Below are 25,548 nucleotides of genomic sequence, written 5' to 3' on the forward strand. Positions count from 1 at the left end.
GAGATAGCTCATATCAGAAATGAATATTTTTAAATAAACAACTAGACACTGAAGGGTACTATATTAGGTTATGTAATTATTAGGATTACACTGTTTATTGAAGATGACGTTTCTTGTACTGAGTGAAATGAAAGTCATAAGTCTGACTTGTTAAAATGGTATGGAATAGAAAAAGAGAAATGCCTGATCACTGATTCTCACTAGTTATTTGAATAGTATGAGTTTGAATTGAAAAGTTTCTTTTGGAATTAACAATAACTCATTTAAATAGGTAATCAGTTTTCAATAAAACAAATCATTTTTAAAAGGATGAGATAGTTTTTTATGTTTATTTTGTCTATTTCTTGTTATGGAATTTTCATTGAATGACTAGTTTAACTTTGGCGATAGTTTCTATCATAGACGAAAATCGGCTAAAAAGAACTGCAGACAACTACGGAATACTGGACGAATGTTCGATTGCATCCTAGAATGACTCGTCAGTATTCACTAATGACAACATTAGGTGTCAAAAACTCAAGGAGTTCATGTCTTACTGTGAGATCATTACTTTACAACCACTGAGTGGGAATTTAATGATCCATATTTCAACCTTTACTTAGCTAATAATATTTATATCAACGTCATCATATATAATCTGTGACAGTTGTATCACGCCCAGCATCAATGATATCCACCGATTACAATTTCGTAGTGAAACATCGTAAATTTTATATAAAAGTTGATTCTTAGTGAGCAACTGATTACCATTTATTTAATTAGTTGTAAACAATAGTTAGATTTTACAATAATTATAGTCATGGACCGGTTAAGTTTGAGGAGCGATTGAAAACCAAGGAACACCGAATAAATTTTTAACTGTATTCTAAGATTCTTTGACAATATATAAACTAAATGAAGTGAAATATAGAATAAATAGCTCTTTGAAAAGATATTTGTTTTAAAAAATAACTGGGATTTTTTTAAAACTTAATGCAAAACGGTTTGCAGAAAAATTTTGGATTGAAAACAGAATTGATAAATTATAAGTTGCTAAATAAGAAAGTGCCAGTCAATCAGTTGATTCTGATCTTCCTCAAAATTCTTAATGATACATCTGTCAGTCATCAATCCGCATAATGAAAACTAATCTGCCCAACAGAATTTATGGGCGATGAAAACTTTACTGACACAAATTATGTTAATAATTTAAAACAACTAGTCTCTTTGATACATTGAAATAGTGTAATAAGAAGACGAAGACTATAAAAACTATGGATAAGGTTTATTGAAGCCTTGACCATAAGAAAATTTAAATCCCCTCTATTTATTCAAAATTGGTTTGTTCTCACCCCAAACCTACTCTGGTAATACTGTTTTATTATCCAGCGTGATGAGCTTCATATTGTTTCTAACATTATTTTTATTTACTGTCTTTATTTTCTCTTACGTTTCATATTTTTAGTTGGTCTTTTAATTTTTCATATATGTAAATGTTCGTAACAAATATATGTGTGATCAGATTGTTCGAAATGTATTGAGCGAATATATCAGATAGTTCTAATAATCTTTGTCTTATTGTTACTTCATCCAAGAATGTTAATTAAATTGTTTTCATTGCAACTTATATATATATATATATATATATATATATATATATATATTGTTAGTAACTATTGTTGTAGTCACTGAAATACATTTCTAATGAGTTATCACTTATTATTGAATGGCTTGTCATCAATCGCTTGTGGTCTCCATAAGGATTACACATCGTAAATAATAACTCCAAGGTCACTGACTATTTTCACAAGAAAAATAAATTACATTAAAAAGGTAGTGAGAATCGTGCCTTGACATAACATCATCAGCTGCTCAACGATGATGATGACCACCCCAATGTTTATCGGTAGTTTAAATGAGCGTCAATGATTATATACTTTGATTTTTGTATTTATTCATGAACTTTATTCTGTTTTTGGAACTTATCTGTCAGTGAAACCGTAACCCGTGGTTTTAACTAAGTTTTATCACAAAAGTATAACAAAACCTCACCAATATAAGAAGGGGGTAATTTATTAGATAATTTGCATGTACTAAATCAATTATGTTAGATACGACTCAGTGATCAAGTATGGTTTAATGTACTCAGGTTAAAACTCCACAATGTTTTAGCTAATAATACTATATAGTTTTCAAACTTAATTAAGTTGAATGGGATTTGAACATGAAATGTTTAAAAACATTAGGAGTATACATCTCATATTTATATGAAGATCAGTATTTCAGAGGTCTATAATATTCTCCGTGAACCTGTCATACAAATTAGATATCTTGAGGGTAAATTTCCTGAAATGAATGTCACAGCAGAAATACTAAGATAACTATAGTTTGTTTGAGTAATTATTCGTTATGTAATTTTAAACACTATGTCAATGTTTGGTGCTCCTTAAATATTTCGTTTTAATCACAACTATTTGACTATGCCTTAAAGAAGTGACATTTAGAGATCTTAACAGATTTCGAAGTAAGTCAGATAATTATTTCATATTCATAATTTTACTGGACTAATCACTTACGTTTATAACCAACATATGTTTAAATTTACATAGACCCAACTTATCGATGCCAACTGCTTTGAAAAAATTCAGTGTAAATACAAACATTGACATGAAATTAAAAAGTCCTACAAACTATTCTAAAAGCTAATGTAAAAACTTTCTATGCATATATTTAACTATTCAGTATTTTTTGAAGAATTACTCTGTCAGGTAGTTTTTGTGCGTAATACATTTCAAGAAGCCATATGTTGATTTGACATTCACTATTTGTGTTTGAACACTTTTATTCAAGTATTAGCATGATCTGTATATGCCCAGATGACTAAAGGCCTCTAAATTCTATTGATTCTTGTAATAGTATACCTTCAGATTTGATCGAGATTGATAAGTTTGATATTTACAATTCTTTGGTAAGTAGAAAATAAAACCAAGCATCACTATTTATCATACATACTAATAAACTATTTGAACTGCAGCTCTTTATTAAGCAGGATCAAATTCCTGTTTTCTTATAATCAGTGTTTATTAACACAGAAAACCATTGATAAAACCTAACTATACTACACTATTGATCATACCTGTACATTGTATTCTATTGGAAACGTTTAATAACATGCACTCAGTTTAGAGTTAACGAATTTTAACAAATAGTAAATGTGTAATAAGGTATTCTTTGAAAGTTATTTTTTTCAGGTTCTGAAATGAAAAACCTTCACAGCATTTCATCTAGTAATTTGACCTGAGATTTTTAATGATAAGGTTGCGTATAATCATACATTGTAGAACAATTATTTATCAAAAAGATCCTATGGTGGTCTAATTACCTTTGATAATTCTGATTACCTTCATCCAGATATTTAAACCAGAATGAAATGTAAAACGTTAAAACTATATATCTTTAGTTGCTAACATCTTTCCAAATATACTTTATTATACAGGGGGTGAATCAAACATTGGCCAAATGATAATCACACACGATTGTCTAATGTTCGACTTCCTTTACAACAGGCAAACGTTATATATATACCCAAATGCATGATAAATATATTTCATTTGTAGAATTTAACCTTGATTACCTTACTATTCCGTGTTATTTAACTAAAATTCATTGTTTAGAGAAGGTATTTGTTTCACTAAATGATTATCGATATAAAAGATTAATGACCACCGAAGAACCATTGAAAATGAGAAAATACTGTCAAGTTTTATTACTGTTGTTTGGGACTTTTCAGTTGTAATCACCCATTGACTAACACTAAATCAAACTCAGATCCCTAAAGTCCGTCAGCAATATCTGAGTTAGATTATAGAAAGATTTATATTTATAGATTCAGTCAGTTCATTGTTTCATAAGTTGAACATAAAAGATCAATTGCAGTCCCAAGTAACAATGAGAAGATACAAGTAAACAACACCAAATAAAAGATTAACGTTTTAAAAAGTGGTAATAAGGAAACATATAGAAAACATATTTTAAACATTTAATTCTTACCTTATTTAATTGATTGACACAAAAAATATCCTGAAGATTTTGATATTGAAATCACGATTTAATTATAATATTAAGATTCTTTTCAGTCCTATAAATTTTAACAAACGTTTTCACTAAACAATTAACATTGAACTACTTAAAACCTACAAGATTTCTAAGGTTTATTCTCTTTTTCATATGTTGATATCCTCTTTTCTTAGTTAGGTTTATAATTAAACATCGACCAGTTGAATTGTTTCTTAAAATGTGGTAACAAAACTCAGAGATGATGTTATTATTGTATTTTTTCTCGGCTTCTGTAAAACCAAAAAAAATAGTTCAGTTCTATTGTTAAATTTATTAATTGCATACTTTTTTGTATTATATGTATATATTCTCTCCAGTTTTATTGGTTACTATTTATACAGAGATGATATCGTAAAATTGTCAGTGTTAGCAACTGTTGCTAAGAGAGGTATCGTAAACAATTGTGCACAATATTGATTCGTCGGATAAAGTCAATCTTAGCAACCAATCAGAATGACTTCATGCATTGTAAGACGATAATAAGAACAATACTGATTACTAGTAGTAGTAACCTTGTTTATTCGTTCATTTATTACACCTAGTGAATATTGTCTTTTTCGAATCAAGCCGTCAGCCACAGTGTCACCGATACATTTATTTTTTAAGTTTCGTCAGATCTTGAGTCCCTGTCTCATTACATATATTTTTTACCCGAACTACATATATTACTTAAATTCAGTTTTCCAGTATTATTTATATTAACTTTATTTTAATTTCATTTGAGATGAATCTATTTGAATTCCTTTTCCTAATGAGATAATACAACTTAAGCCGATTTCCTATGATGCGCCTGAATGAAAATTTCGCCTATTTACCAATCATTAGTGCTAATAAGACTACAAAATTTGAGATCATTAATGAATAATTAGTATTCCATCGCTAATAGTGGTATATATATACTATGTTTCAGCTATTGAGTAGTAAAATAGATTATTTAACAGTTGAAACATATCAGCTAAGCCGCAAATAAGTTCCAAATATTGAGGTAACGACAGATATCTCGCCAAAATAAATGGATAAGTAGGGGTTTAATATTATTTATTTAATATTATTATTCCTTGATTGAAGGTCAAGCATCCTTGCTACTTTTCGGCATTTCATTGGTGAAAAGTCTCTCCTGTTCTCTAGATAGTCAGACACTTTTCTGCCTTTATATAAGACCAGACATTACTCTTGACCACCATTAAATTTCTTCCTTTATGTTCAGTGGGGTCTTCTAAATACTATGTTTAAAGATCATATCCTTACGTTCCTTAGTTTTAAGTCGTCTTCATGTGAATAAACTTCTATCTCAGTATAAACACCAGCTTTCTTTAAAACGATAGAGGAACTGTTGCCAATATTCAAACTTCCACATTTATTGTACTATGGTATCGATTCATGTGAGTTTGCATACAAAAATAAAAGAACTTCAAAAGCAGCTGTAACTTCGCATCATACTCCAGTTGTTAATTTAGATGATAATTATTTTCTACGCATTTCTCTAAATTACATACCTAGATTGATTCGGTGCTAAGACTCTTCTCGGTGAATAAATTGGTTCCAATAAACGTTCAGTTCAAGACAAGTAGATGTTAGGTGCAAATTGAAGATCAATGATCAGAATAAATTTTGGCCAGATAGGGTAAGGGAAATGATAGTGCAATTACAATTCGATCAAATGGTTAGTGGAAGACTATACCATATATACCATACAGACTATACTATACATATAAGCTGATCAAGTTAACATTCTATATGAGTCATATCAACATTAACAATTTTATTCTATTTTGTTTGACAATCCTAAATTCATGTGTGTTTAAACGATGCACGTTGCCTTTAACCTGGTCATTTTTCGGATTATTGATTTGGATATATAATTGTAGAACCTGACTAGAATTTATCGAAAAGAATATTCTTCTTTCAAATATTATTCCTCTAATATGATGGGGATCTTTAAACAAATAAGTGAGTTCTTATTCTTCTTAGGAGTGAGCAGTATACCGTATTATCAAGGAAAACTCTCTACTCTTTTACTCACCGAGATTGTCGTCCCTCGATGGACCATATCCTTTTGCATATCTTATTCCGAATATTGAGCATTTTACTGTACATAACTTATTTCTCGTACATTTTTTGGTTTTTTAGTTCCCTCCCCTAAGACAGTAAGGTAAAATGGATCGACGAACTTATTCTAGAGAGCTTCACAATGATGTATCACTGTTAACCAAAAAATTATTTACGACAAGTTTAGTTTTGCCAATGTCATTCTTTTAAAAAATCGTACTGATCTTCTTTCAAAACTGAAAACATTTTCAAACGATTTGTTGAAATAAAAATTGACGTTAACCATCCACTTGTTTGAGAATTTAACATGATGAACACGAGTTAAATCTTAACTTATTGGATGATCATAAATGACGAGTAAAACCGACTTCAATTTAAATAAAGCCAGAACGAATATTGATGTAGAATAATATGAATTCATTATATTTCGTGGTTTCTCGTCAGCTGCTTACAACCAAATATGTATTAGAATTTTAGCATTAAGATAATAAGTGATGCAGAACAATTGACATAAGTGAATGTGAAGGATTGGAATGACAAAAGGTTAGCAATGATAACTATATATATGTACAAGAAAAGGTTGGGATCAAGGAAACATGAAGGGTGGGTGGTGTAATAGTTGAGTTCAGAGACAAATAAAATAAATTGTGTGATAATTTTAGAGGTAATAAAGGATTCATGGAATTAAAAACAAATAGGACGGGCTAGGTAGTAATTGAATAGAATTTGAAAAGTTCACATAATTTTAGAGAAACAAGTGAGCGGAAATGTGTGAGTGAAAGGGTGGTTTAAGAATTGGGTAATGGAAGAGAAATATATTACAAAACTAAATATTAACTAAAATAAAACTAATGACCAAGAAAAAAAAGGGAAGAGTATATGTTCGCATTTCTGAGCATGTTCCAAAGAAACTGAGGCTGCGAGGGACCAGGGCTGTCAACAGTGCAATAGCTCGGCATTTACTTGACACCGGGCACACCATTGAAATCTCTCATGCTTTCAAAATTATTAGCAAACAAAGAAGTACGGCTGCTCTCCGGTTTGCTGAAGCGATCGCAATAAAAAAAACTTAAACCGGATTTATGTATTCAAAAAGAGACATCAATAAACTTATTACTACCCCCAAATGCCCTGGTACAGCCGAGAGTGGGGAGAGTCCGCTCTCCCTCTCGAAATGCTCTCACATGGCCACGCGAATATATAGCCTCTGACAGGGAAGTCCTACTCACTGCCTTCTCGTGGCAGGGGTGTTGTTCACAAAAGTGAAAGGACGAAAAGCGAATGTCCGGTGCTTTAACCGGGTTGGTGGATGTGGAGTGTCCACCTAGGGGAGTTGGAAAACCCTGATTCCAAACCAATGGTACACATGGGCTCCAGTATCCTGAGGGAGCAAATGGCGTATAAATCAATCGTTGGTCACCGGCTACCATGGGACTGCATCTCCTTACGATGCTCCACTTCCTTGTGGACTAAACTTTTAGGTCAAAGGCTACGGGTGTGGTCCCCTAAGAAAACCACCTGCTTCAGTCTGGGCACCTGGGCAGTAACACAGCCCTCACACAAATCGAATGAGATTTGTGCGGCGCATATATATCTGGTGCTTCCTTGTACCAATATTTATGTGTTTAAATAAAATAAAATAAATCCAATTATTGTGTGTGTGTTTTTCTTCTTGTTCACTAGTTATTAGCTAATCATCAAAAACCGAACATAGCTATCGGTTCGGAACCGATGGTAGCACACAAGTTATAAAAGATAGAAGCTCGTTGGCATAGAAATTGAGCAAATCCACAAATAAAAGCGTACACTACTATTAATACTACTGTTCAACAATACAATGTTGTCTCCAATTAGTCATCTGGAAGATTACATTTAATTTCATTACAAAAAGGGAAATTAGTGCTTGAAAAGTCTGGGTATTCAAGTTCTAAACAGCTACTTTAACCACTTTTCATTCACAGACAAAAGAAAAACAATCGATCGGATCAGGTGTACATTATTATATTTACTTATTAAAATAACTGAAAACAACATTTCGAAATATTAACAACAAGAAATGTATATTTCTTCAAATAACAAAATTGTCAAAAAGAAAACAAACATATAATTCATCCCTGAGTAATGTTTCACAGTCAATATATTGATTTTTCAAATTATATACACACATTAGATTACTATGATTACGATTGCGGATGCCGTATTTATTAATGATTGATGAATAAACCAATTTTCCTTGAGTCCACATAGCAGTCTTGTTTCATTGCAGTAAGTAGCCAATAACAGTTTTACCAGTGTAATAGTAATCAGTATTTAATTAAAGCCACAACAGTCACAACCGTCTTGTTTCAAGTCATCACCCAAATATAGTACTATTAAGTACAAGAAAAGTAGATAAATACATATTTAGAACTAAACATGTAAGCGAATAACACTATTTTCTCTTAAATCGTCATCAGGCTTTACTCTAATATATTAAGTTAAGAAATTTGAGCACATAAAAATGACTAGAATATGGAGTGAAAGGCAGTTAGTTAGTTAATCTTGTGACAGTTCTAATCGGATTGAATTTTCAAACGAAAGAGAACATTTCACTTTTTGGATTGAATTGTTTTTATTTAGTAATAATTAGACCACGCATCATATCCATTGAATTGCCATCTGGATGTAATTTATGTCGAGTTCCAGTACATATATCTTCTACTAACAGATAGCCATAATCATCTAAACCAACTATGCGATAGGTATTCGTATCAGTTGGATGCTGCTGATCAATTATTCTGGTGTTGTTTTCATTCAATGTTGAATTGATGTGAAGTTGAACTTTTTGATTACTAGATAACAAAATGCAGAAATGAAAATTTCATACGTAAATATCATAATATAAAAAAGAACACCGATACTTTCTCTGTACGTATTTCTTAATTTTACGGAAATAAAATGTTCAATGCAATTAGTATATAGATTAGTGTGACAAAGTGTAACCACTGGTTGGAGATGTGGAGTGACATAGATCAAGATCGGTTGGAATGACGCAGTTTCAAATATATCGTACATTATTTTTCTCACCATAAACTAGATCTTTCTTCACGAGTCATAATGTTAGATTGTACGTTGTTTATCAATTTACATGTGTGCAGTCATGCGTGCATAGGGATAGACAATAGTGATTTGTAAATTAGGTGATCGGAGAATATACCAATCCACGTAGAATGCACATATGCTATAAGAGACTGATCAATTGCAGTCCTAAACATCAATGGAAAGATTCAAACGGCCAAAACAAAAATGAATTAAACTCCACCCCTTTGCACAAGCTAGCAGCTTTATGGACTCAGTACCTAAGAGTGGATAAAGCAATGGTATTTGAAGCAAATGGTACTGGGTTTAAGTCCCGGAGTGAACAGCAAATCATGCGTGCAAGTACATTTAGCTGACAAGTCTTAAACGGAACGAAACGCATGTCCTGGATACCGCTGCTAGCCACGATCCATCTGTTTATAATGTACCAAAATGGTTATAAAAACAAAATCGAGTGATCCGATAATAGTAAATGGCCCCCAAATGCCCTGGTACAGCCGAGAGTGGGGAGAGTCCGCTCTCCCTCTCGAAATGCTCTCACATGGCCACGCGAATATATAGCCTCTGACAGGGAAGTCCTACTCACTGCCTTCTCGTGGCAGGGGTGTTGTTCACAAAAGTGAAAGGACGAAAAGCGAATGTCCGGTGCTTTAACCGGGTTGGTGGATGTGGAGTGTCCACCTAGGGGAGTTGGAAAACCCTGATTCCAAACCAATGGTACACATGGGCTCCAGGATCCTGAAGGAACGAATGGCGTATAAATCAATCGTTGGTCACCGGCTACCATGGGACTGCATCTCCTTACGATGCTCCACTTCCTTGTGGACTATACCTTCAGGTCAAAGGCTACGGGTGTGGTCCCCTAAGAAAACCACCTGCTTCAGTCTGGGCACCTGGGCAGTAACACAGCCCTCACACTAATCAAATGAGATTGGTGAGGCGCATATTTATCTGGTGCTTCCTTGTACCAATATTTATGTGTTTAAATAAATAAATAAATAAATAATAGTAAATGATAAACATCTATCGTCCGTTATTGTTAAACACATTTTTAAAACAGGTCATAAGATTGATCTTAACTTGGTTTATTTGATTTTGTACAAAAGTGTTTGAGTACGCATATCAAGGTTATTGAAGCCTTGACCATACGAAAATTTAAATCCCCTCTATTTATTCGAAATAGGTTTGTTCTCACCCCATACCTAATCTGGTAGTAATGTTTTATTATCCAGTGAGATGAGTTTTTAGTGAGTTTGGTGGAAATATTATTTGTCCATACGTCTATACTAATAATCATGTGAATTTTTAAAGGATTGCATACTGATAGCAATCAAGTGATCACTGGCAACTAGCTTCAAGATGAAACTCCCGAAGTTCTAGTGAAAAGCCGTGACCAATGGAGTTCAGCCATATCGAGTGAAGCAGTTACTCACCGATGGCGATGAAAGATGATGAAGGGATGTAGCGAACCGTTTGAAGCTGGACACGCACACGATTGGATTTCATCGTAGTTGTCTAAAGGTTAGTTGTTCCTGTGCGATACTAAACATCCTGGGTCCGACCCCTTGTGTTGTGGATCTGGACTTCCGAGAAGTCCCATACTAGGGTAAAATAGCTGTTTAAGGCTTTCTGCTTTTTAGTGGCTGTCTAATCAAGGTCAGTGCGTGATAGAAACTATGAAAGTGGATAATTATAAGCAAACATATTATATACATAACAGTTTCATTTAGCTTTTCATGTTACTGTTGCAGTGGTTTAATGAGTCACGTCAATGATTAGTACGAGTAAACAACAGGGCACTAGCAATCCGTTAAACAACACAGTTTAGTTCAACAAGTTATCAACACAGAGAAAAGAATTATAAGATACAATTTAAATGACAAAACTAAGCCCAAGTAACGAAGTTATTTTTGCACTTTGAACAACCTCACTCAACTCGAAAATACTTATTTTTAAATCAGGGTTAGTAAAAAGACTAAGAGCAGGAAAGTGGCTGGCAGAAAATCTATTCACACGTCGCAGCGAGACCAGAACTTAATGTGCGGTTGATTATTGATTCATATGATGTATTATGAACAATGACTAGTTTACTTCAACGTTGGCTAAACAGTTTATTGTAGAAGTGACATACTAGAATGTCATCTGGGGAGGTCGATTAGAAAAACATTTAACGCTGCAAATCTCCGAACAAATTACTCTAGTCATCTTATATCCTCTCAAATGAAAGATAAATTGCGAGGACTGACCGACTATATGTGCATTTACCAGTCCACCTGCTCTTGCGGACCTAGGCATGTATGATGTTTGTCAAGGCCACTTTTTGGTCGCATCTATTAGTGTAGGTCAAGCAAAAGACTACATACGTCGATTACGTCACCGATTCTGCGACACGTAATAGATACAAATCATTCAGTATTCGACTAATCGTTTAACATCTTCTACAATTTCCAGTCAAAGATACCAAGAGGTGTGCGCCTGAACCTACTTTACAGTGAGGAAGTTTTGGCTGTTTATAGCTTAAAAATCGAAATTACACGAACAAAAACAACTAGTTAGATCATTTTCTTCACTAGAACCTTAGTTTCTAGCTTTGTTTTGTTTATTTGATTGTTCCCTCTCACCTTTTACTCCTATGCTTATAAAATGATTCTAATTTATTAATAATATTCTTATCATTACAAAAATTATTTCTAAGCAGATCTCTTGATTATCGTTCACAAATCATTGCAACTTAATGATACTCACTTTTCCCCCTATCAGCCATATCTTTCTCACGGTTCGTAAATTTCCTCCTTTAATGATGTGTGAGGATAACCATCCTTTTCCAAATGTTGGATAAATCTGCGATATCTAGCATTTTCAAGTATATTTCCATTTATTTAGTGTCGGTGTTGCAACAAATGTAATTCCTACTGGGGACTTCTTTTCAGTCATCTGAAGTCACCTATATGTCCGTGAACATACTACTGTAGTGCACCACAACTTGTGAGATCAAAAAGATTACTAAACAGAAAGTTAGAGCTTGAAATGAAATTTTCAATAAAAATTACGCTCTCATAGCAGTATTCACCGACTAAATGAACGGAAAAGTGCTAGATATTGAACTTTGAGAGACAGACTCATTATAAATTAACATAAATGTGTCCCATCCCTAAACAACTATTTATTTATTCAAAATGATTATGTAGTCAGATTTCACATATCAATTGATGAAATTCAAGCAGACATAATATATATATACAACTGGAAATGAATACATTGAAAAAGATTCCTTCCCTGAATAATTGTGTATATTTCAAATAAACCTGATTTGACAAATAACTTACGTATGAATCCAGCATTTAGTGTATAAGTGAAGCACCCATCCAAGATCATAATTTGAATTCGGATTATAGATTCTCATGATTATTCTTTCCAAGTAACTTACTACAAGTGAAATTAACTTGGCAATTGAAAATGTTGGTCTATTATTACACGGATGGGATTTGATCAATACATGTTCTAAACATATCGTAGGTAGTTCATTGAATGCATTAATACCACAGCCTAGAATTTAATTGTTTTAAAAAGCTTTTTAATAAAAATAACTAAGATGTGAATTTTTCTAGTCTACAACAAATTAACTACTATATCTGTCCTATCAGCAGCTATTCATTCTTGAGTATTTTTCTTTTCATATTTGTGAGCAGGCTGAGGTGCTCTGTTCGGGCGCCCAGACTGAAACAGGTGATTTTCTAAGCGGGCGACGCCCTGAAGCCTATACACAACTGGTTTGGAATCAGGGTTTCCCAATTCACTTGGGTGGACCTTTCGAATCCATCAAGGTCTAAGTGCTGACCGACCACTTTACTATTGTCAATAAACACCCCCATCTCATGAAGACAGTAAGCAAAACTTCCATAGCAGATGCTATAAACGTATGACCTTAAGAGAGCATTTTGTGAGAAAGTGCAAGCTTTCAACACTTAGCCGTACCAGGGCATTAACTGGCTAGTAGCCAATAATTGAATATGTCAACTAATTAAATTGACTGAAAGATCAAGTGTACTAAACTAATTGATTACCTAATATGGCTAAAAATTCAAGAGGATTGGGAAGTTATCAAACTTTTAAACAATGAATGTGGCCAGAAAACTACGGATTTTTTTTAACAAAAGAGATATTATTAAATAAACACAACGTTTTTACAGCTTTCTCACCAAATAACTGTCTATCTAAAGGGATTATTGATATTTGGTTACCTGAACCATAATAGGTAAGAGGGGGGAGCAAAGCTGCAACTTTACGAATGCAACCAAAGTGCTTTAATGACAGAGTGAGAGCATTATAACGAAATTTTAGTGAGTAGATGAAACATACCTATTGACATGTAAAGTGGTCTAATCACCAGATAATTATTTAGTTTATTTAAACCTGAGGATACTGTTATAGTGTGTGTATTAACAGATCATGTTTTGATAATATAACTATTAAAAGCATCTAAATCCTTTACAAGCTTGAATAAAGAATGAAACAAAATACACTCTACCAATCAATAATTCCACGTGCTTTGAATCGACTAAACGACACCGAACTAATACACCAGCCAATTTTCCAATAATATTTTGTTGCAAAAGCGTTGAATCGACATCTTGATTATTACAACAATTAATATTTTCGACAACATAAATATCATTTGGCCATTTAATAAGGATTTTGGGTCCATGATATTGAAGATCCTGTCGAAAAGAAGTGTATCAAGTTGAATACAATGAAAGCTAGCTATTAAAGAGACCTATCATCAGTATAAAGAGTGGATAATGGAGTCAACTAAATTAAGACTGATACATTATTGGCATTGAATGAAAATAACGTGTGATTAAAGCTACTCGGCTGCTGAACTGTATTGTGTGTCGCAAGACCTAAAGTCTTTATATTTTATCCTGCGTGAGGTCGTGGATCTCAGACTACGATGAAAAAATTGTGTAGTACCCTCAGGATTTAAATGGTTGCTGTTTCGCTTATGCCGATTTGTGATAATATAATATTTTAGTGAAACCAAAATATCTATCACTAAATGTTAAGTCGAATAAAGTAATATATGATCGATCAGTGAGCAAAGATAGGCACAAAAAAATTAAAGAGAATATTTTATAAGTAACTCTGATTCTACTCTATGATAACTGTTTATAATTTGCGTCAATAAACTATTACCTCATCTAATGTAGTTCTCAATTGTAGGCCATACTTTAAATAACTGAGCTTACATGATCTAGTGCCCTCCAGTCTAGTATTCAAGCTAACTATCTAACTCATTATCGAGTGATACAGTATCAAGTCATATTTCATAGAATTCAAGCGTATTGTTCACGGTCAAGTGCTTGGACAAATTTAATTATTCTTTTGTTACATCACCAAACATGAATGAAGTAAATTAACAGAAGTTATTAAAGATCCATATAAATTAGTCAAGACTGTGGTCGGTGCCCGATGGACTTCAAGGAGAATGAAATTATGTTTGAAATATAACACCGTACATAATGATCAGTTTGTTCTTACAATAAATTTGGAAATGCAATTTAGTACGTAAATAAAGCTTGGTGGACTTAAAATTTCAGAATTAAAGATCAAACCTAAAACAAGAAATGAGGGTTTTGAACCAGTAGCCTAATGGGTGAAAATCAGCAAGTATTTGATTGTTGACTAACTTTTTATTTTATTTAAACCCAGTGTATTAAAAGCATTAACAACCCACACAACTCCCCGTCTGATAGGTAGATAAATAAATGCTGGAAAACTCTCAAACCATAGAAAAAAACTTACAACAAGAAATTCTTCACTGATATCACAGAAATTAGTATCACCTGGAATGATCTCCAAATGTTCAGCAATTAAATGTCTACAAGCCAAAACTATACTCAACGCTACAATATGTTGTATACAAGTCACACAATTCATAAACATTTGACTATTGGGAGTGGATAATGTTAAATGGAATGTAAATGCAGCTTGTCCAACAGGACTAATCCACTTATTCTCTCCTCGACCTAATAATATAGGAACACATGCAGAATAGTATTCATCATAAGACAGTAACAGTTTAAAGATTATCTTTAAGACTGACATAAGAGAACCGTTGGGAACGAGGTAGAGCAAGACAACATTAATATCCTCGTTTGTGACTTCGTAACGGTGAGTACTTAAGACTTAATCCAGGACAGAACTCAGGACCTTTAGATCTTATGGCGAATACGATACCTTTAAGATCAATAAGTCTCAACTCAATACTGACTAAGAGGTCCCAACGGTTAATTGTCAAGCACAAGACCTGAAAATCCTGAATTAGATCCCTGGAAGGGTCGAGAGTCCAAAATGCTGAGTTCAATACTAGGACGAAAAAGCTGCTCAATGCTCTCTGAAACAGTGATTCAGTGGTTAATGCGTTTAGCCAGCAGTGGAATTCAGGATGCAGGTTTAGTCCTTTTTCGGACTTATCAACTGAATGAATCTATACTCCAGTGTTGTTTCTAACAAAGGGACTCGAAACCAGTAACAAATAAGGGGAAATATGCTTCCTGGATTCCAAATCGTTTAGCCACATCCAAGCTGTTCACTGTATAACCTCGATAAATTCATGGTATTGAGCAACCCTCATCCATCATCTGCAGTGGATAATAGTTGCATGGTTGAGCTACAATGATCACAGCTTCTCACTAGAACTTCAGGAGTAGCATCTTGAATTTATTTACTAGTGAGCACATATGTATTACCAGTGTAGGACTTGTGAAGATTATAGAATTTTTGTGAATGTATTATTATGAAAACTAGCATACTTCTGAGTTTCACATTAATCAGACAAACTGGTGTGTTTATGATAATCACACTACCTTAAAAAAATATACTTTTGAACATGCACACAACATTTAATAGAAGTATGCATGCTGTTCTTGTAGTGATAAATTTAAGAAAGAGGCATTCCATGGGCTGACACCATTACAGAAACTACCGAATTTCTCGCGCGAGATCAATGGTCCTGGGTTCGATCTATGGTGGGGGATCGTGAGTGAGCACTAATGCAGTCTCATACTAGGATGAAATAGTTGTCTATTGGTCCTAGTTGTTGCCGAACTTGGACTGGTTCGTGATTTCAACAAAATTTAATAATCTTCACAACCCTGATATCAATAAATAGTTTCTTACATAACTAGATTTTTTATGATAAAAAATAAACATGTCAGTATTGATACAACAGCTTTTCTGTCACACTAATCTTAAATCAATCGTTTCCTTTTTAAATATTTTAATATCTTTGATTATTATGGTAGTTTTTATGTGCTTATTGACGCTTTGCCAAAACGGGTATTTTCTTGGTCTATTTAATTAATTTACAGACCGTTAGTCACTGGATAGCTTATACATACTTCTGCCTAATGAAGGGTCCGCGTGATTCTTGTGACTAAATGGTTGAAAACTTTGGGTGATATGGCTCGGAACCGATAAAGGCAGCGTAATCTGCATTCATTCTATGTCTTACCTCAGATCTTGAGTTTTAAAGTTATCTTATGCTTTTTACTATACAAATTCATCTTCTCTTATCGAGTCATTTTGTCTATGGCTTAATCTTTTCTAATACTATCACTGATACTGTTACTGTATTTACTAATATAGCATCTGCTTTGATAATTTTATTATACTGGAGTGATACGTTGTAGAAAAAATGGAACCAATGCATATATGTGCCAATTTCTACTTTGAATATGATTGACTGGGATAGTAACGAGATCACTAAAAAACCCTTAGACAACCATCTAGAACCTGGAAGCACTGGGGAGTTGTCTCGTTGCAGTGTTAAACTACTCAGCAGTTAGCATTCACAAACCCTAGCCACTGATTATCGGTTCATAATCTCAGTATCAGTCAACAACCTTCACAACCCCACACTGAGATAGTATTGTATGTACTTACAGCATCCAATTCTAATTAATTGATTTCCGTAATATATTAGATAAATTATAAATAACTGCATGATGACACACTGTTTACCTTTCCCTTTAGATTGAATATTAGAGCATACCAATAGCCCGGAATTTGGATGGATTCGTTCAAAGAATCTAGAATACATAGCATATGTAGAGAAATACTTCTAAACAAGCAATCTTAGTAAATAGAAACAATTTAATGGAATAGCAAGAAAAATATGTGACGACAGAATGCGAATACTTAACTATGGTGATGAAAATGTCTTATTAGAGTATTCAGATATGCATGAAGTGAAATAGTACTGTTAGAGATCTGTTAGATCCATTACTTTATCCACGATGTCCCCATTTGATTCATGTCAGGATACCAGACAAAATAAATTTTACTGTTGTCATTATTCTACAGAATATATCCATTCTCCAAAGAATTTTCATGAATGTTTTTAAGGGCCTTCCGAGAGATTCTATTAGCAGCTTATTCTACCAGTCACCAAATCACAACACAAACAGTCATTATTTGAATTTTAAAATGTCCTATCACTCATGAGACTTAGGTTTTTAAGTTTCTTCCATGAGAATTCAAGCATTATTACTGAAATGAAACACTTAATTTAACTGGTCACATAATTTTTTAGCACTTAGTATCATATTTAAACTCCGACAAAAAACCACTAAACTATGTTTGGCATCATTTAAAGAACCCTCAACAAAAATCTACCATTATTTAGGTGAAGCGCACGTACACTTTTAAATCCACATATTTTACAGAGTTTTACAGTGTATAACTTAAAAAAACGATAAAATTCGGTTATCTATAAAAATAAATAATAAAACTTACCATCGACAATGAATGAACAACAAGAAATTTCACACTTTACATCACGGACTGATCTTAGTTAGCAAACCATTGAAAATCTGGAAATAATGAACAGATCTTTCACAAGAATTCCGGTAATCACATCTCAAAACAAACCACCAGTGAGCCTATAATTATGATTACTATGGTGTATTTGTAGATATCGTTGGTTTTCATGGTTTACATTACGTAATGAACTTAAGAAACCAGTGAAACTAGGAACAATAGACTTACTGTTGACAGAAATCCCAACTAGATTCCATTGAGTTAGACCAAACAATCAATTTACCTAAATGTTCAGTGTGAAGAGTTGAAAAATAATCTGTCCAGTTGAAACCCAATGGAAGATCAGATAGAGTAGAACAATAGGAAATCTCTTTTTTGCATTCTTTCGTTGAACATTCCTTAATGAGAAAATCAACGATCTTCTGAAATCGGAAAGTAAACAAATTATTACAACCAAGATAACATTGAGAGTATAATGGGAAAAAACCAAATTAATTAGTTCTGTACTATCAAATGATTGTAGTTATTCAGTAACGATATAATGCATATGCTAAAAGAGATTGTTTATAGTGGACAAAAATTTGTTTCATTGTGAGCATCAATGAGCTGCAGGTGTACATCTAACTGATGAGTTCCACGTGGAACAAAACGCCCGTTCAAGTTTTCACTGCTAGCCATAATCTATCCACTCTAAATGAACAAAATAGTAATAATAACTGAGTAATATGATGAGTTGTGCATCGAGTGATAAAGAGATGTGTTTGAGATTTCCTCAGAACAAGTGATAAGACGAAGATATCTACCAATGTTATAATCTGGCTTCTACCGAAAATATACAATTACATATGTATTCATATAGTATGCATACTAAAGTATACAGAGAAAAAAGAATACAAATCAATTTAACAAAATAAATTAAATCCAACCTTTTTCTTAGAGTCCGGTGTAAAACAGTGCAAAATTTTTGAATCGGATAAATGAACTGAAGATAAGGTATTAGACAGTATTTTATCATGTGTGTTGTCCTCTAGATCAACACAAGGTACACACGATATTCCAAGAAGGTTTAACGCATCTTCCAAATGTGTTGCTTCGAATTTCAAACAATCAATCTATCTTAGAAAAAAAAGATATATCATAAAAATATAAATTCATTTTTAGCTTTGAGTGTTAGCCTTAAAAAAACAAATCTGATTCACGCACATAACGCTTGACTAAACTGTTATGCAACGTGAGATCAAGGCTGAGCAGAAAACTTTATTTTCTAAAGTTACAATAATGGTTTACAAATTATGAGTACACGTAAGTTACCTAAATGACTAATGCAAATTATTTTGTTTTATTTAAACACATAAATATTGGCACAAGGGGGCACCAAATATATATGCGAGGACGGGAAGAGAAAAAGGGTAAGATGCATATATAAAAAAATAAGAGTAATGATGGGGGAAACTGAAATGTACAACCAGAAGACTCTTTCAGTTAAGAAAGTTAGAACCACTCCTTGTGAAGAAAATAAAAGAAGGTTACAGCAGGATCGCCACCGGCTTCTATTCTGAGCCATATCTGATAACGTCTCTAGCCACTGTGTTGCACCATCTCTCGGACCCCAGCCAGGGAGTCGTGAAGGACCAACAGAAGCTAGCCCTTTGCAGCTTTCTTTCATACCACGACACCATGTCATACACTGACCACCTCTCCACTTTTTCCAACCAGTCCCAGAGTCGGCAAATAATACACGAGGTGGAATTCTCTCGGACGACATTCGTAGAACATGTCCGAGCCACCGACATCGGTGTTTCAAGATGGTGACACCAACTGAATTATCTTCTCTGCGCCCGAACACACGATACCGAACCTCTGCATTACTAACATGATGTTGCCACTGGATGTCAGCAATCCTTCGGAGACAACGATGATCGAACATAGAGAGTCGTCTAACATCCTCAACTCAGAGAGGCCAGGTTTCAAAAGCATAGAGCAAAACTGCTCTCACTGACGCGTTGTAGATCCGACCTTTTACAGCCAGACTAACATCACGAAGGCGCCAAAGATGGCCCAGATTGGCATAAGCCGCTCTGGCTTTCACCATACGTGCATCGAACTCATCGCTCACGCCACCACCAGCACTTATGCAGCTACCTAGATACACGAACTTCTTAACTACTTCAATCTGCTCACCATCCAGGGTGAGTACAAGATTAGAATCCTGCCAGTCTTGTAGGAGTACTTTGCACTTTGAAGGTGCAAAGCACATACCGTACCTGTGGACACTGATTGCCAACTGATTAAGTGCGGATTGCATGGCTTGGGCATTATTGCACAGTAAGACAATATCATCCGCATACTCAAGGTCGAGAAGTCTTTCTCCAGGCAACAGATCCCCACCACCATTACTTACATCCATCAGAGCTGTTTCCAGAATGTCATCGATGGCAAAGTTGTAGAGGAATGGTGAGATTGGGCAACTCTGCCTAACCCCACTGCTTGAATGGAACAAGGAAGAAAAGTGGTTGTATGCCCTCACTCTGCCTGAGATGTTTGTATACAGGACCTTTATCAAGTTAATAAAATTCTCAGACACACCCGTCTTCAATAGACAATCCCAGAGAACAGTCCTGTCCAACGAATCCAAGGCAGCCCTGATATCAAGAAACACTACGATTGTTGGCCTGTGATAAGTATGACGGTGTTCTAACATTTGGCGGAGGGTGAACATATGATCCATGCATCCTCGACCAGAACGAAAACCAGTCTGCTCCTCGCGAGTCAATCGTTCTCGGGTTCTAAACAACCTACGAAGTATGACAGAAGCTAATAGTTTGGACGCAATCGGAAGTAGACTTATCCCCCGATAGTTGTTACAGGAACAACGTGAACCCTTTTTAAAGATAGGGATGACTATCGACTCATTCCATGATGTTGGAACACTTTCTAGCTCCCAAACCTTTGTAAACAACATAGTCAATTCCTTAGTCAGAAAGTCATCACCATCTTTAAAAAGAGCCGGAAAAAAGTCATCTGGCCTCGGTGATTTGTAGCGTTTCAAGAGTTGGAGTTCCTTGCGTACTTCCGTCTCCTTTAGTGGATCAGTCGTCACCGGCCATGGGGGGCAGGACAAACTGGTCGATGTTGCCGGAGCAGCAGGCCAGTTGAACTGTCCTTCAAAGAATTCCACCCACCGTCCAAGACGTCGATAGATGTTAGTGATTGGCATTCCGTCATCCTCACAGATTGTTTCACTCACACCAGACTTCTTGCTGCCAGTGGCTCGGATGAGTTGGAAGAGCTTCCGGCAGTTACCAGATGCAGCTGCTGCTTCCAGCTCATAAGCACACTCCGACCACCAGGCTTCTCGATCCTTACGCACGCTTTGCCTAATTTCGTTGCGTAAAAGCCTTCGTTTGTGGTCATGTGGGGCCCCCAAATGCCCTGGTACAGCCGAGAGTGGGGAGAGTCCGCTCTCCCTCTCGAAATGCTCTCACATGGCCACGCGAATATATAGCCTCTGACAGGGAAGTCCTACTCACTGCCTTCTCGTGGCAGGGGTGTTGTTCACAAAAGTGAAAGGACGAAAAGCGAATGTCCGGTGCTTTAACCGGGTTGGTGGATGTGGAGTGTCCACCTAGGGGAATTGGAAAACCCTGATTCCAAATCAATGGTGCACATGGGCTCCAGTATCCTGATGGAACGAATAGCGTATGAACCTATTGTTGGTCACCGGCTACCATGGGACTGCATCTCCTCACGATGCTCCACTGCCTTGTGGACTATACCTTCAGGTCAAAGGCTCCGAGTGTGGTCCCCTAAGAAAACCACCTGCTTCAGTCTGGGCACCTGGGCAGTATCACAGCCCTCACACAAATCAAATGAGATTGGTGAGGCGCATATTTATCTGGTGCTTCCTTGTACCAATATTTATGTGTTTAAATAAATAATAAAATAAAATGTGGGGTGATTTTGGGGAAATAAATAATTGCCTTACAGTAACCTATCCTCATTCCTCACCTACAGTTTGACCTTGTAAACTTGTCTGGTATATCAGAATATTACCACATCATCTTAATTCAATCATATAACATTTTTAGGAAGTTTAGTAATCCAAAAACGACTAAGAAATTGTAAAATCAGATTTTAAATAACTTACACTGAGAATAGCAATTAATGGTTGATCTTTTTTAACTTCAAAGTCATTACTATTATCACTCTCCAAGTGATGATATCCGCCAGTTAAAATTGAATCTTTATACATCCATTTCCAGTATGAATCATTGTTTTCAAAAAGACCAGCAGAGCCGTTTGAAAGTAAAGTATAATGAGCAAGACTAGTTGAGGAGAAATTATTCACTTCCGTCGTATTTAAAATCAATAAAACACGCCCCCCTTTGGCTATGTATTCAGTTACCTACCAAGAGATAGACAAAAACACTGCAAGTATTCTGCTGAATTGGGACCATGAGAAATAACAAGTAAAAGTATCCTCTTACAGTTAAAATCACAAACTAATCTTAGCTAGACCACCATTGAAGACTTGAGAGCACTAGATGTCCTAGTGTGGGACGCCTTACCAGTCCCCATCCCCGATTTCGCAAGCGGGAATCGAGCCCAGGACTTTCAATCTCGTACGTGAACACCTAAATCCTAAACCGCTGAGCCGGGACCGGTGTTTAACATCAATCACTTCACGATTTCGAGCAAATCGTCATCCGTTGCTTACAGTGAATAACTGTCTCAGAGCCCAAATAGATCGAACTCTAATGGCCACGGCTTCTAGCTAGAACCATAGAAGTTACATCTTGAAGCTAATCAGTAGTGAGTACATGACTGTAATTAGTATGAGTAATTTGCGAATATATATGTAAAATCAAAGAAACTTATGTTTTCTTTGAGATTTAAATCATTCAAAGGTACGGTCGGTAAATATTTACATTAATTTAACAAATAACATGAAACGCATAAGTATTTGAAGTACATAGATTATATATAAAAGCTAAATTGTTTACAAATAACCTTTGAGATTTCATCAACATGGGTTATTTATGGAGTGAACACCTTTCCTTTTTTACACTTTATTATTTAACTAATTACTACTTACTTCTTGAATCATATGGACTATGTGTAATCTGTTCTATGACCACTTATACAATTACCACCTCTGTTACTGTTATGTCGGTTTGCTGATGTGTGGCAACTTGGACCGATACACATACATGTCGGGCTTTATGTTGAGCATGGCAGGATGATCCTTACACTTTAGAGTAGGATATGAGCTAACTTACAATGAGACTATCATAGAAACTGAAACAGTTTTCGCTATAATGTTTAGCACTTTTTCACTGAAAAACCAGCTAACTCAATTCATAATTCGCCTTGATATTCAAACATGATAAAGTTACTTGTTAACACTTACTTTCTTAGAACATAGGATCGGTGTACGATACAATGTGAGATAAGCTTGAGAAAACATATTATTTGCATCTAGAAGGTTACAGAGAATTATTTTTAAGTTATTAATGGGGGATAGCACAGAATCCTGAACATATCGTCAGAGATTACAGTGCCAGTTGATGTTAGATATATTGTTTCACTAAGAGCTTTAATCGTTCAGTCTAAGGAATTCTGATCAATGTTTATGAAACCTCTATTTCCGACTATAGTTGATGCATAAAGATTGCTAACACTCAATACAGAGACAGTAATAAATGTTGCAGTTCACTAATAAGCACACTCAAGACCTACTTCTGATCAGTGATTAAGTAGCTGTCTAAAGTACATCTTATTGTTAGTTAAAGGCATAAAAGAAAATATACCAGTAGCCAACGGTTTCATTTTTAAGCATATTTCAAATAACATTTCAAGTCACATTGTTGCATCATACTTAAGACTACTCAGAAAAACAGATGGGTCAACAGCGACTAAACTAAAATAGGTAACCATTTTAGAGAAATACATCAACAAAAATTATCTACTCCATCTTTTTTTACTCCAGTCCTAGTGATTTTAAGTATTGATTAGAATGGAATCCTCTGGGATATCATTGCTAGAGTGTGTCTACATCAACGAAACCAGTGTTACAACTGGTGGAGTTCAAGCCTATTGGGTGAGATAGTCATCACCAATTGCAATGGATGACCGTCACGTTATATCTCAAACTGATTAAAACTGAGAACGTCAATTATTGGATTTTAATGGAGTGGTTTAAAAATCAAGAGCCTACAGTGAGGTCTGAGGGTTTCGAATATAACTTGCAAACCTGTTTTAGCTGTGTTTTCGCATTTGAAGTGTACTCTTGGTAGCCTTACCTCCTCTGGTCTGTACATTTAACTTGCAACCAGTCCATTAATTTCTGTTTTATTACACTTCACGAGACAAGCTCTAATAAGTAGACACTAAACGTTACACAATGTCTAGTTTATAACCTAAGCAGATGAACCTTTACATAATTTATCGACCACAACACAGTGAGATTCGAAATAGGACTTATTAATATAAATTTCACGTTAGTCGTAAGGATTCCAGAAGTTTCAGTAGGCAGACTGAGGGATAATAAGGTCAGTCAGCCAACATAGGACGTGAGACGAACACGTGACATTTGAAAGTTTATGAAACTCTTGTCACATGGACCAGAAGGATTGGAGTAATCAGATATAAGCTATGTAGCCAGCAACATTATATTTGATGGATGTGTTCATAAGGTGTTAGAGATCGAGACAAAACTGCCAGCTGATATATCTTCTGTGGTAATTTATCATACATACATAATTATAACTGCAGTTCATTCTAAGGCAACAGTTTTGTAATGATAATTATAGTTGATTATTAATACAAAAACCAGATCTTAGTGAATATGAAATTTACACGCACACAAGAAAACATTTTTGGAGATGGGGAAAGATAGTACTTTAGAAGCAAATTTACACTTACGATCGTGAGATCTTTTTGAAAATCCACTGAATGAAGCACATCCTCGATAAATAATGAAGATTCAAGGACCACCAACAGCTTCCCAGAGGTAATCCATAATTCATCCGAAAACTGTTTTCTTGAAAGAGGATACAATAAAGCGGTATTTGGTACAACTACATCTTGGATTTTTTTAACCAATTTCTGATAAACAGGAGAAATAGGAGTGGAAAGAACTCCTCCAGGTGACAAAACATAGTAAATGTTAATTAAACTCATACGATTAGTCATCGATAAAGATTTCTTAAAAACAGCGTTTAATTGTTTGGAAAAATTGGATAAACAAAGAATACTCCAAGTATTGGACATCTAAATCTAAAACATGAAATATTTTGAGAATCACCATAGAATACTGGGAAAATTAGCAAACCTAAAAGCGTACAGACAAAAATAATGTAGGAGAACCTGATAGTCGGTGTATGGATAAAACATATCACACTTCTACTCATATCAAGACGAGATAGAAAACAAAGATGCAGCCGATAGCAGAAAAGAACTGAGAGTAGAGGACAAAAAAGAACGTTGAAAACATACACGAACTTG

General features: G+C 34.8%; 1 protein-coding gene across 1 annotated transcript; it reads right to left on the reverse strand.

Moving 5' to 3' along the window:
* Nucleotides 1-8,407: 8,407 nt before the first annotated feature.
* Nucleotides 8,408-25,314, reverse strand: Smp_153150 (biotin-protein ligase; the record flags this gene model as incomplete). Its single annotated transcript, XM_018796387.1, has 9 exons — nucleotides 8,408-8,975; nucleotides 12,549-12,768; nucleotides 13,751-13,940; nucleotides 15,025-15,248; nucleotides 17,245-17,312; nucleotides 18,271-18,464; nucleotides 18,969-19,154; nucleotides 22,190-22,447; nucleotides 24,967-25,314. The coding sequence occupies 9 exons, from the start codon at nucleotides 25,312-25,314 to the stop codon at nucleotides 8,756-8,758; spliced, it is 1,908 nt and encodes a 635-aa protein (XP_018646896.1). The 3' UTR covers nucleotides 8,408-8,755.
* Nucleotides 25,315-25,548: the final 234 nt, after the last annotated feature.

The sequence above is a fragment of the Schistosoma mansoni genome (assembly GCF_000237925.1).
Source record: "Schistosoma mansoni, WGS project CABG00000000 data, supercontig 0173, strain Puerto Rico, whole genome shotgun sequence".
NCBI classification, from domain to species: domain Eukaryota; kingdom Metazoa; phylum Platyhelminthes; class Trematoda; order Strigeidida; family Schistosomatidae; genus Schistosoma; species Schistosoma mansoni.